This window comes from Oryx dammah, unplaced genomic scaffold (genome assembly GCF_014754425.2).
Source record: "Oryx dammah isolate SB20612 unplaced genomic scaffold, SCBI_Odam_1.1 HiC_scaffold_11, whole genome shotgun sequence".
In the NCBI taxonomy this organism is placed as follows: Eukaryota; Metazoa; Chordata; class Mammalia; order Artiodactyla; family Bovidae; genus Oryx; species Oryx dammah.
Window position 1 is genome coordinate 7,429,495 of NW_024070195.1, and position 13,502 is coordinate 7,442,996.

At 44.3% G+C, this 13,502-nt stretch overlaps 1 protein-coding gene across 1 annotated transcript in view; it reads right to left on the reverse strand.

The window, feature by feature from the left end:
- Positions 1-399: 399 nt before the first annotated feature.
- Positions 400-13,502, reverse strand: part of LOC120869926 (androgen dependent TFPI regulating protein) — a 92,751-nt gene continuing 79,648 nt past the window's right edge. Inside the window, exons 6-7 of the mRNA XM_040249274.1 lie at positions 11,979-12,130; positions 400-1,233 (exon numbers count right to left, since the gene is read on the reverse strand). Of these exons, the coding sequence (XP_040105208.1) occupies positions 1,199-1,233; positions 11,979-12,130 (187 nt within the window). The 3' untranslated portion in view covers positions 400-1,198. The remainder of the gene's footprint in view (positions 1,234-11,978; positions 12,131-13,502) is intronic.

Consider the following 13,502-nt stretch of genomic DNA (forward strand, 5'->3'; position numbering starts at 1 on the left):
TTCATCCAACCCATATGGGTCTGTTGGAGTTCTGATGGACTCGAACGTGATTACCTACCACTAATCATTTGTATTCTTTATAAAATGTGTCTGAAAATAAAGAAAAAATTCTCTAGGAAAATTAAAGCAGGTTTATGAACACGTTCGTTAATCAGCTGACAATCAGCTTTTTTAAACCATAACCTAACTAAGCCACGAGATGAGTTGGATGGCGTCACTGAGTCAATGGACATGAGTCTGAGCAAACTCCTGGAGATGGTGAAGAACAGGGAAGCCTGGCGTGCCTCAGTGCTTGGGATCACAAACAGTCGGACACGACTGAGCGACTGAACAACAACTCAGCAAAGTGCTTCGTGCCAAAGCAGTCTCAGCAGTCATAATCATGTCACTTCCCATCCAGACTGTTCCCCAAGTAAAATGTACGTTTATTTAATGAATCAATCAGTATTCCCATGTAAGAGATTCTAACGATGTCCCTGTGTTCTGTGTTTACTTGCCCCAAATGCTTGCTCACAAAGGGATAGATTTCCCAATATTTTTATAACTTATTTTCTCATTGCCCCAGCTAATTTGCTAGCAGCAGCCATCTTCCTATATTTCCATTTACAGGAAAAAAAAATAGATGAAAAATCCATGAAAATAACTAGCTTATGAAAGTGCTTCTTTTGAGGAAAATTGGGATTATTCAGAAATGGGCCAGGACTGGGAGTTGGCAGGTCTGGGAGCTAAAAGTTGTTGTCTTGGTTCTAACACTAAAGCTTTGGCTGCATGAGGTAACTTCCCGTCTAGGTCCTCAGGCTCCTTCTCTGTGAAGAGTGTGGATGACCCTAAGTTCCTTTCTCTTTAAACGTTCTCTGACACTGCATTTCTCTAAACATTCTCTGACACCGCATTTACATGAGTTTCTTTGGCCTTCGGTGAGATGTTGACCACAGACCATCCTCCCCAGAGGTCAGACAGAGGTCACAAATTCTGAGAGAGCAGGAATTGTTTTAGGGGCAAATGTTTCAAAAAGCCAAAAGTCCTCAAATTAATCCCCCACTTTCATAACCCTTGTTTAACATTTATATATCATTCCCTGTCCCTTCTACTTTCCTATGTTGCTCCACCACCTTCCCCTACCAGGAAAAAAAAAAAAAAGATGGGAAAAAATTTCTCATGTTTTCTTCCTTCTTAGTTCTTGGAAAACGGTGTCTGATCACTTCCTCTTCTTCCCCGGTTGCATTCTGTCACCTGTACAAACGAGAATAGAAAGAGACCTCAGTCATCAGGGCTTCCCTAACGGGTATTCTCGTGTGGAGAGTTGAGGAAACTTTTCCACAGGCCAGATGATATACTTGAAGAGCTCTGAAATCCGCCAGCACTGCTGCAAGGACAGGAGGGGACATTTCTGCTGTCCTGCTTGGGGCGTGGCTCACAGCTGCCCAGCTGACCAAAGGGGCGGTTGGCATCCTGTGGCTCTGAACATTTCCTGTGAACCACTGATGGCTGTTGCCTTCGGCATGTGTTTGAAGGCTGCACACAGTCTGTCGACAAATTTTGAGACTTTGCAGATGAAGAGACCACATCAATCAAATGAGAGAGAAAATAGAAGCATGGCTATTCTCCTAACTAGGGGCCATTTTGTGACCTTTCACCAAATCAGTTTATTGTCATGGGTAGAAAAGTACTGGCATATTGATTAGTGTTTAGTAAGCTTATTAGAGGGGTTTATTCTACTGAAATTGTAGCATTAGATTTCTAGAATGACTTCCATTTAGCCAACAATTCGTACCTCCATCTTTAATGATCACAAATCTTCGCATAAACTTTGAAACTTCAGAAACTTCATTAACTCATTGTCCTTCCTGTCTTGCCAAACGCAGTCTTTTTTCAGCTCAGCCTCTTCTCAGCCCTTCTAGAGCCCTGTTACTCCTGGCTCATATTACCATAACAGTCTCAGCTTGCAATTCCAGGCTTTATTCTTCAAACCCTGCCCCCTCCATCAGTTATATCCTTAACAGTAAACTTTAAATAGCTTATCATTGCATTTTGCTGGAACTCCTCTTCTCAGAGGTGTTAGAGACTGATGACATGAGGTCCTCCTGTAGCTGCCTCAGCACACTGATTTTCTAGGGCGGCCAGCTCCTAATCACCCAGCCCCCACAGCCACCTTTGAATTCATGCCTCTCAACATCTTTCAGCACAGTCTCCTTTCTTCAGTTCCTCATCAATCCATACTACATCCAATAACTTAAGTGAAGCCTTGCTGATTTATCTAGCTTTACGTTTCATGTTCTTTTCATTGATGCTTCCACTTGTTTTATGTTTTTGATGTGAATTCTCTTTGCCCCAGTTAGGTCTTCTCTACATTAGGTCTGTAGACATAAGCACAATATCTTCTCTTTTCTGAAGTATACATTTAGGGCCTTTAATGAGTCTGTTTTCAGGTATACAACACATTGCTGCTAAGTCGCTTCAGTCGTGTCCGACTCTGTGCGACCCCATAGACGGCAGCCCACCATGCCCTTCCGTCCCTGGGATTCTCCAGGCAAGAACACTGGAGTGGGTTGCCATGTCCTTCTCCAATGCATGAAAGTGAAAAGTGAAAGTGAAGTCGCTCAGTCGTGTCTCACTCTTAGCGATCCCGTGGACTGCAGCCCACCAGGCTCCTGTCCATGGGATTTTCCAGGCAAGAGTACTGGAGTGGGGTGCCACTGCCTTCTCAGAAGCAACATGTTAGTTTTCTTGTATTCAAGAGTTTGCTCATTGTAAACTTCTCAAAGTTGTTCCTTCTAGGATCTCTCTGAGGCAACCTAAAACTTTGTTTATCCATGTTGTTACCAACCCTCAGCACTTCAAGTCTAACTGTAATCAAAAGCTCATTGCTTCAACCTCCGGTGCCAAGGATTGGGGATTCCTTCTCAAGTCAAGAGACACAACAGAACCACTGCTTCAACCCTGGGTGCCAAGGATTGGGGATTCCTTCTCGAGTCAAGAGACACAACAGAACACGACGTCTTGGAGAGAAACAGCAGAAGCAGGAGTGGAGGCGATGGTGGGAAGTTCCTCAGGGGAAGGAAGGCAGGTGGCTCCTTCCACTGGATCCGAGTCTCCATGTCCAACCACGAAGCTCTGAGGGCACTCACACCCTGTGAATATCACCGGAATCATATTTTTTTGTTGGGTTCTAGAAGGTAGGGATGGGTTCTTAGTCCTGAATTCTCATGGGGCTCAACAGTCTCTAGATTTCTTTGAGTCTTCAGAATTTATCTCTAACCATGTTTTCACAATGCATAGCTGGTTTTTGTATATACGTTGTAGTTTTTTGACTTGTGGTTACTGTGGAGTTCATATATGCTGATCTGTAACTATATCGATTTATTTTAAACTGGTAGTCATTTAAGTTCAAACAGATCCTAAAGTTCAGCTCAGTTCAGTTGCCCAGTCGTGTCCGACTCTTTGTGACCTCATGGACTACAGCATACCAGGCCTCCCTGTCCATCACCAACTCCTGGAGCCTACTCAAATTCATGTCCATGAGTTGGTGATGTCATTCAACCATCTCATCCTCTTCCTACCTTCAATCTTTCCCAGCATCAGGTGGGCCAAAGTATTGGAACTTCAGCTTCAGCATCAGTCTTTCCAATGAATATTCACATTCTAAAGGGCCTACATTTTCCCCTCTCATCTCCATGTTTTGTGTTTTTGATGTCACATTTTATATCTTCATGTCTGTGCCTTCCCTGTTTATTGTATAGTTTATTTTACATTTTTATCTTTTAAACTTCATGCTATCTTATGTCAGTGGTTGATCCACAGCCTTTAGTATATATTTGCCTGTACTAGTAGGATTTTCCCCTTCCTATAATTTTATTTTTTTTATAGCCTTTTCGTTTTTATTTAAAGACCACCCCTTAACACTTCTTGTAAGATCGGTTTCTCTCTCTCCGTGCACTCCGTCATGTCCGACTCTGTGACCCCATGGACTCAGCCTGCCAGGCTCCTCTGTCCATGGGATTTTCCAGGCAAGAACACGGGTGGGTTGCCATGTCCTCCTCCAGGGGATTTTCCCCACCAAGGGATCAAATCCGCGTCTCCTTCATCGGCCGGTGGATTCTTTACCAGTGAACCACCTGAGAAGATAGATTGGTTTAGTACTGAAGAGCTCTGGATTTTTTCTTGTCTGAGAAGCTTTTTATCTCTCCCTCAATTGTGAAGGATAACCTTCCTGGGAGGAGTATCCTAGGTTGTAATTTTCTCCTTTAAGCACTTTACCTATATCATGCCACTCCCTTCTGAACTGCAAACCTTCTGCTAAAAATCAGTTGATAGCCTTAGGCGGGTTCCCTTGTGTGTGACACTCTGTTTTTCTCTTGCTGTCCTTAGACTTCTCTTTTTGTCTTTAACCTTGTCCATTTTAATCATGATATGTCTTGGTGTAAGTCCCTTTGAGTTCAACTTGTTTGGAATTCTTTGTGCTTCTGTACCTGCACATCTGTTTCCTTCTTCAGGTTTGGGAAGTTTTCAACCATGATTTTATCAAATACATTTTATACCCTTTTTATCTCTCTCTTCTTCTGGGAAACCCTAAGACACTAATGTTAGTATGACTGATAATGTCCCAGAGGTCTCTTAGACTATTCTCATTTATTTTGTTTTTAAGTTTGTTTTCCTTTTTGCTGTTCTGCTTGGGCGATTCCCATTAGTCTATCTTCCAGATTGATCATGCATTGCTCTGTATCATGTAATCTCCTTCTCATGCACTCTAGAGTATTTTTCATTTCAGTCATTGCATTTTTCAATTCTGACTGATTCTTTCCTGTATTTTCTAGTTCTTTGTTGAAATTCTTCTTGTATTCATCTATTCTTTTCTCCAGTTTAGCATTCTTATTACTATTTCTTTGGATTCTTTGTCAGATAAATTATTTATCTGTTTCATTAGCACTGTTTGTTGTTTCATTTGAAGCATAGTCCTCTTGTCTTCTCACTTTGTTTAACTTCCTTCATCTGTGTGAAGTCAGGTGAAACAGATGCTCCTCTCTGTCTTGACGTCAAGTCCTTGTGTCGGAGCATTCCCCTGGAGCCTGCGTGAGCCCATCAGCTCTGGTGGGAGAGCCGGCTTTGAAGTGAGCGTGTCTTCATCCAGGGTGTGCTGCTGGTCATGGCCTTGGTGGGTGGAAGGACTGGGGCTGGAGGGGCGAGAGCCAGAACCAGATGCAAGCAGGGCTGCTTCTGTGCTCAGTGACTGTCACTGCTCTGCTGGAGGGGGGCGGTGGCTGGGGGCAGAGGGGCTGGAGCAATGACCACTGAGGGGGTTGGTTTCTCTCGGGTGTGACGGCAGTCTCCATCTTGGTTTGAGACAAAAGCGGGGCCTAGGGCCTTGGGGCTGCACTTGGGTGCTGGTTTTACTCTCTCCCCGATGTGTGCCCTCAGTTAGAGGCTGATGCCATGCCACTGAGCTGACCCCCCCACCCCACCCCACCCCACCGCCCCCCAGAGGTGATCTGTCCTGCTGCAATGACACTCACCCTCCGGAGTGTGGGCAGGGATTCATGAGCTGGTAATGGCTGCCTCCACCCTGGTCAGAGCAGGGCCAGGGGCCAGGCTGGCTCCATGCCCTTGAATGTGCATACTCTCGCTGGCAACGGTGGCCTCTGCCTTAGAGGAGTCCAGCACCACCAGAGCAAGAGGGGCTGGAGCCGGAGACTGGTGCGGGCTGGGGGGCACCCCGAGGTGGCCCCCAAGCATTTTGCAACCAGTTGCCTCTATGCTGTCGTGGGGAGGATGCAGACCTGTGTCTGACCTCCTTAAGAGAGGAGGCTGTCTCTCACAGCGCTTAGTAAACCCCACTGGTTTTCAAGCCAGCCAAGCGGGCTCATCTTTCCCACGTCGGACCCAAGGGCTGAGGTGCCTGATATGTGGTTCAAAGTCCTCGTTCCCCAGGGAGGATCCCTTCGCCTGTGATATCTCCCCCTCCCCTGTGTCCCCCACCAGTGAGGGGAGGTCCTGAGCAGATTGCTTCTCCTCCCTCCTCCTCAGCTCTGCGTGGATCTTTCTTTACAGCCTGGGTTGTAGACTAGCTGCTCTGCTGGTCCCCAGGTTGACTTCGGCGAGAGTCGCTCTATATGTATTTGTGGTTCTGATGTTTTCGTGAGGGAAGGTGAGCCCGGCATACTCCCACTACCCCATTTTGATCTCCTCCCATCCTGAATTATTTCAGTCCTCTCTTTATCCTCTGTTAGTACCAAGGAGTAGAGATATTTTAGGCCAAACATTTAATGTTCGTCTCATGCAAGATTCAAACATTTTCTGCGGGCATGGTAAGGGAAACCACTCCTTTAGTCAACATCACTATGGACACATACATACTTATATACCCTATTATTCGTACAGTTGGAATACGAGATAAGTAAAATCATACTATTTCAAAAAATTGACACCTATGTATCCACAATCATAAAAGCTACTGACTTAGAGCTGAAAATCTGAAGAACATTTGTTGAGCTTCAGAGGCTTGGCTTGGAAAAGGGTGAGAAGGCAGATTGTTGGGGGGATATGAGGTGTTAGAAGAATGAGATTCGAACATAGATGAGTACAAGTCACAGTGCAGAAAGTAGTGGGAAGAGATGGAATTGAGAGCTGACTGGAGAAATCCTCAAGGGAAAAGAGGCTGAGGAAGAGGGAAAAGTAATAATCCTGAGTGGACTCTCTTAGAGCTTAGAGAGATGAAGTTAGGACAAGAAATGCAAAAAGGAGCTATATTCTTCTTTTTGACTAAATGGTGCCTGGTGGGGTTATGCTTTATACATACATGTAGAGTCAACTCACGGTAGGACTCTTTTTTATGAAATGATCAGGGACAATATGCAAGATAGACCTTATAACAAATCTCTTCATGGATAAAACCAAGGGGATATACTAGATGGCCTCTAAGCAGCTTTCAACAATAAAATCTCCTTTAAATAAATCTGATCTATAGGAAATGATATTAAAGGAAGATTTTAATGTCATTCTGTCCAAGGCACCATCACAAGGTTACTTGGCCAGATTGGAATCTTCAGCTTATAAACTATCCTGGTGAGGAAAGAATCCGTGGTCTTGGGCCTTGACAAAGGATACGCCTGGCACATGGCCCTCATGTGAATGTAAGGACAGGGACCATGGGCCCCAGGTAAGCTGACCGCCTCTCCAGCCACACCTACATATAAGAGGCTCTCCATTTTGGCCTGGAGGCACTTGGCCCCTTTCACGCCTGATATATCTTGTGGGTTCTTGGGTTTTTCTTCCTGATGGACTTGCGTCCTGGCGTCAGCATCTTTATGTCTTATCAAGAAGGGGGAGAAACAAAAAGCAAAGTTAAATATTAAGTGGCAGAGAAGGGGGCCTGTGTTGGGACCCCATGACAGCCCCTCTCTCTGAGCATTCAGAGTGGAAGCAATCTGTCGAGAGCATCTCTAGGTGCTCAGACACTGTGAGCCAAGCTTTCAGTGATCTAACAAAGACTGCATCCCCCCGTTGGCTTTCGTCAGTGATGGAAATCCGTGTTCCACCTCACTCTGCCTGCAACATAGAAAATGACTCTTACACAGTGGGTTTCTGGCCACAATAACTGGCTCAGTGCTTGTCCACCCCTCTGTTCCATGACACAGAAAAGCTAGTACAGGTCTGGGAATGAGATGGTAACAACTCAAGCAGGTTGGTCCTCTGGAACCTCTTGAGAGCTTTCTGAGCCACAGTGTCTTTTTGAAGGCCAGCGGCACCTTCCTGTGGGCCTGACAGGGTTGTTTCCTGGTGCCCAGGGCTTGCTCTCTGCATTTATATACCCTTGGAGAATGTCATACACTTCCAAGTTTACACTTGATTCCTGGTGTCACTCATGGTTATTGACCTTCTAAAACTTCTCCTGAGGAGGCAGAATGTGTGTAGACATGACCATCATTACCAACACCCTTCTCGTCTAAGCAGCTGACTTGGGAAAACACCATATTGCACAAGGAAGCTAGTAGATTCAATTATCTCAGCTGGGAGGAGTCCAGCGTCCTGTGGCACATCGGGCCTTGTTCTCAGACCAGCAGTGTCCGTCTCTCTGGGGGCACATGCTGGAAGGACAGAACTCCAAGCTTTTCTTCAGATCTAGTGAATGACAGTCGACATCTTAACAAGATCCTAATTTTAACAAGATTTGCAGGTGCATACAAGTTTGAGAGGCACTTTTCTATGACAGTGGTTCTTGACCCTGACGATAAATTAAAATAACTGAGAAGTTTTGAAAAATACCCATGCTAAGTCCCCATCTCCATGGATAGATTTAATTGGTCTGGGGTGGGCTTGGGACTTAGTATTCTTAAAATTCCCCTAGTGATTTCGTAAATCTATAGTCACATTTGAGCACGACTACTAGAGAGACACCTGCATATGACCTGGGTCCTAAGGGATACTTCTTGATCACCTGGTGGCTGGCTGGTGACCCCCAGCGAGAGTAGCTCAGGATTTCAGTAACAGAGATTCCAATTAATTTTAGCTTCAATTAGCCTGACCTCCCATTTCACTCTGTAAGTTCTTTAGGAACTACACTACTTCTGTCAATTTGCGTTCTGTTAGGTGGTTGCTCCCACTCCAGTATTCTTGCCTGGAGAATCCCAGGGACAGAGGAGCCTAGTGGGCTGCCGTCTATGGGGTCTCACAGAGTCAGACACGACTGAAGCGACTTAGCAGCAGCAGCAGCAGGTGGTTGCTACTTTTAATCACCTTCAGCTGGGGAAAACTGATAATGTGTGCATGCCGTTGCAGGAGATGATTGGAATATCCACACAGAAAAGAAGGTTACTGATTTTTCCTTGGTGAGAATGAAATTATTACGGCAATAGTAATAATGTAATTATTACGGCTGTAGTGACTAACCCTGTGTTTCAGACCCTGTTCTTGGCAGTTGACACTTCCTAAGTCATTTCTGATCCTCCAGAATCCTATGAGGAGGGAACTAAAATTGTCTCCATGATGCATAAGAGAAAACCAGAATGCGAGGACATGGAGTGCCTTGCCCAGGGTCACAGGTCTGTAAGTGGTGAGCCCAAGGGAGGAGCCCAGGCAATCAGGCACAGAAGTTTCCTCCTAACCACTGCCTCCCACTGCATCATCAAAGCACTCCTCTGAATTTCTGTTCTCATCCAAGGAAGCTCAGGCTGTGGGCAAGGCCAGAAAGCAGAGTTAGCCCTCAATTCGGACGGAGCAGCTGGCTACCTACATGTTTCCATACATCTAGAACAGAGGGCTTGGAGAGGAACTCAGAGGTAGAAGGAAGTGTTGTTCAAGCCTGGCCAGGGTAAAACTCTGTTCACATGTGCACAGCAGGCATTAACCACGACGGTCCTGGGCAAATGGAGCTGTGCAACTGCCCTTCATACAGGTCATCTTATCACTGAGGACCTGAAGCATTACTGCAGATAGGTGAGCAAGAGTCAAGGCAGGGCCTGGCTCACAGAGACCCTTGTGAGCCTTCTGAAGACTCAGACTTTCATCTGTCAATTGAGGAAGACTTACTTCCCTGATGGCTCTGTTGGTAAAGAACCTGCCTGCAATGAGACCCCAGTTCCATTCCTGGGTCAGGAAGATCCGCTGCAGAAGGGATAGGCTGCCCAATCCAGTATTCTTGGGCTTCCCTGATGGCTCAGCTGGTAAAGAATCTGCCTGAAATGCGGGAGACCTGGGTTCGGTCCCTGGGTTGGGAAGATCCCCTGGAGAAGGGAAAGGCTACCCATTCCAGTATTCTGGCCTGGAGAATTCCATGGACTGTGTAGTCCGTGGGGTTGGAAAGAGTCAGGCATGAGCAGTGACTTTTTCACTTTCTTTACAGGGCTTTCAGCAGAATAGGAAGTGAGAAATGTTTTCACATATTTAGGTCTGTTTAGTTGTAGGTGATTTAAGGGTTCACTGGGGACATGGCTAACTTCCCAGGTGGCTCAGTGGTAAGGAATCTGCCTACAAATGCAGGAGACTCAGGAGACGCAGTTTCAGTCCCTGGGCCGGGAAGATTCCTTAGAGTAGGAAATGGCAACCCACTCCTGTATTCTTGCCTGGAAAGTCCCATGGACAGAGGAGCCTGGTGGGCCACAGTCCACAGGGTCACAAGCAGTCGGATATGACAGAGTGAATGGACATGCAAGCCAGTGTTCACTGCCATTGGAATTTTATGTGATCTAGTTTCTCTTTTAATTTCTTATTTAACCGTTTATAATTAAGATCAGTTCAGAATACAACACATCCTATTCCAATGCTACATAGAATTCATATATAATACCCATTCTATTCTTAAGGAGTTAAAAATCTGGAGAGAAGAGAGAAACACAGCCACTGATGGTAGTGTCTGTCGCTAACATGAATATTCACATATGCATGATGCAAATGAGTGACCACACATTGACACTAACTCATTTGCTCACTGGGGCTTTCGGCTTGTTAAAAGGGCTTTGTGTTGAAAACAGCAATTTCAATAATATGAATGCAGTGAAAAGTGTTTTTTTTTAATTCAATAAAATGTTTAAAAGTCACTGTAGCCTGTCAATTTAAAAATTAATCCTATTGAACTCAATACAATTGATTTAAAAAGTTATTGTTCTCTAAGCTCTGAGTAATCACTTTTTTCTCTGCACATTTTCTGCCAAGTTTTAAATGGATTAGTTTTCTTCCTTTCTTTTCTTTTTTTTTTTTTTTAATATAGATTTTGGGAAGGCATCAAAAATCTACCCAGAACTTCAGGAAGCCAAAACTAGTTAGAATCAGAAGTCAGCACATCTGAAATGTCAACACTTTTTTTTTTTTTTTTTCTGGATAATTTCCTGTGATTTGAAATCCTGATTTTTTGAGTAATTTTAGTATTTCATTTTTTTCTTTTAAAGTGTTTGCTTTCAAGGAGAATATTGCCTTTGAGGCTTTCTTAACCGGTTAAATTCTCCAAGAGTCGAAAATATGTGAAAAAGCCAAGCTGTATGCTTATTTCTCCAGGGTCTCAGTCTCCTCTCAGAAATATACACTCTTGTACTGAACCTTCAGACTGTTGGTTTTTCTTTTTAATTTTTTTGCATACACAGGCTTATGTTTTCACACCAGTTCATAGATTGGGCGGAAGATGCCACTTCTATTTTAATAGAACAGAATGGCTCGTGGGTGTGTGGTGGGGGACTGTGTGTGACTCTTGCCTTCCTTATGTACAAAATCAGAGTGGAGTTCCTGCACTTCTCCTGGGGTAGGTAACAAATCATGGATATTTCGCAACCTGACTTTTCCGTGGTTACTTTTCCAAAAGAAAATATTCTGGGGGTGGGAGCAGTAGCGGAAGCAGGGAAGAAAATGAAATCTTTCACTTTAAAACCAACTAAGTTAGGCTTATTTTTTTGCTATGAAGAAGCAACATGGTTCTGCCTACCTATAATTAGAAAGCTCAGCTCTCTGACATACTCACATTGCCTAAAACCTCCAACGAGAATTCTGACCTCAGGTACAGGGTGTGATTTTACCTGATGAACACTTTACTGAAGTCTGAGAAGCAACCTAGTGGGAGAGGGGTGGTAACTCTTCAGGGAAGGCACAGCTGAGGGTGGGAGGAGCTCAGAAGGTCACCTGGACCCATTTCAGTCGAAGAAGAAATCTTGACATTGAAGAGCTTGTGAATCTCAAGTCCCCACTCAAGGGAGGGAGGTTCTGAGTCCATTTTTTCATGGAGGGGATGGTGACACCATGCTCTTTGGATCAAAAGCTCTCTAAACAAGATGGCGTTTAGCTGTAAAGTTAAATGAGGTGTTGTTTGGAGGAGCAATGGGGGAGATAATTTGATGGGGTCTTTTGACAAAGTGGGAACTTCCCCCAGGATTTTTCCTACTTTGGACAAAGGCATCAAACATTACTGCCTTCTGCTTTACTAGGGTATCCTTCTGTTTTCAGGAGGAGTAAAGACACATAACAAAGAAATGTTTCTGTAGGTAAAAAAGAAATGAACTGACCCCATTTCCAGTGGTTGAGCTTCTCTCCAAATAGGTAGATGCTGATGGCAAAGATGTAGCTGAGAGAGAAGAAGGCTGCTAGACCCACTGGGCTGAGTTTGGCAAACATAGGATATACCCATGTACCCGTTTCAGAGTAGATCCATAGGGTCCTGCAAAAAAGAACAAATCACAATGGTTAGGACGGCAGCAGGGAGAAAGCCGTAGTCCCTTCAAGACCAATGAGATCCTGGAATCCAGGCAGAGGAAAAGAAGCCCCAGGGGACATTGTTTTTTAACAGCTGAGGTGTTTTCTGAAGCTACAGAAGTGAGTATTTCCTGGATAACTAGACTGTTTCACTGAGACCTTCTGTTTTATGCACTGGGCTGGGCTGTTTTACCCAATCCATTAAAATTCAACAATTGTAAAAGAATATGGGAAAATATTGTACACATCATTAGCTAAACAAAATGTAAAAGAACATGGATTATTTCTTCCCCTGAGAGATATGACCTGCTGAGACATTGAACTTGCTAAGATGGTGCCCAATATGCTCACTCGCAGCCAGATAAGTGGGGTTTGCTTTTCTGTACCTAAGAGTTAAATGTGGCTTTCTATTAGCTCCCCCAAGCCCGTTGGGGTAGGAGGGGCAGAGATCGAGCACTACTACTATAATACAATAGGCCTGGGGTTTAATTGTTGGCCTCGATTTCAGCTCGGGGAAATAGCCATGGGTAGAGTATTAAGTAGGAATGGATGGATCTCCAGGAGGCTCAGATTTTGCTCTTGTGAGGATAGAATATAAGTCATTTGTGTCAGCCAAGAGAAGGAAAAAAAAAAAAATGCTAGGAGAGGAGCCGTGATGTCTAAGTGAAGCCTAAAAATGCAGTTTGCTGGAAACAAACTGCACCAGAAGATGCCAGAGTCTGAAATAACTCCTTAAATATGAGGAAGATGATATAGCAGCTACAGTTTATAGTTGGTTAAGAGTACAGAATGTGGAATCAGGCTTTTGTGATTCGGAACCTAGTTCTGCTTCCTACCAGCCGTGCTGCCTTCACTAATTTATTAAGCTTTCCTCTCCCCCTAAGCTCTGTATAAAGTAGGGGTGCACAGGGCATACACCTTATAAGGCTATTGTAAAGATTAAGGGTGTTAATTTAACACATGCAAATTACACACAACAGCGTCTGGCATATCGTAATCATTCTATAAGAGTTTAAAAGCTTCTCTTCTCCAAGGGATGGAACAGTGGGCATGCCTCAGCAATTTCTTTATGGCTATTCATCCCTTGTAAAACTTAGCACAGCCTAGTTTATGCTTCAGAAATGATGTTCAGATTTGGATATCCCAGATTGTCATAGGAGTTCAAATGGAGGAATGAAAATTATGCACTTAATTCACCTTTTAACAAGCATTCTTGGTGGTTTCAAATACTTTGTCAAATGCTTTGTTGGAAGAGAGAAGGGCTAATTTCAGGGCCAGGACTAGGGTGAGGTGAGGGAGGTGAACCTAAGTTCACCTCTATGTATCAAAGGACACAA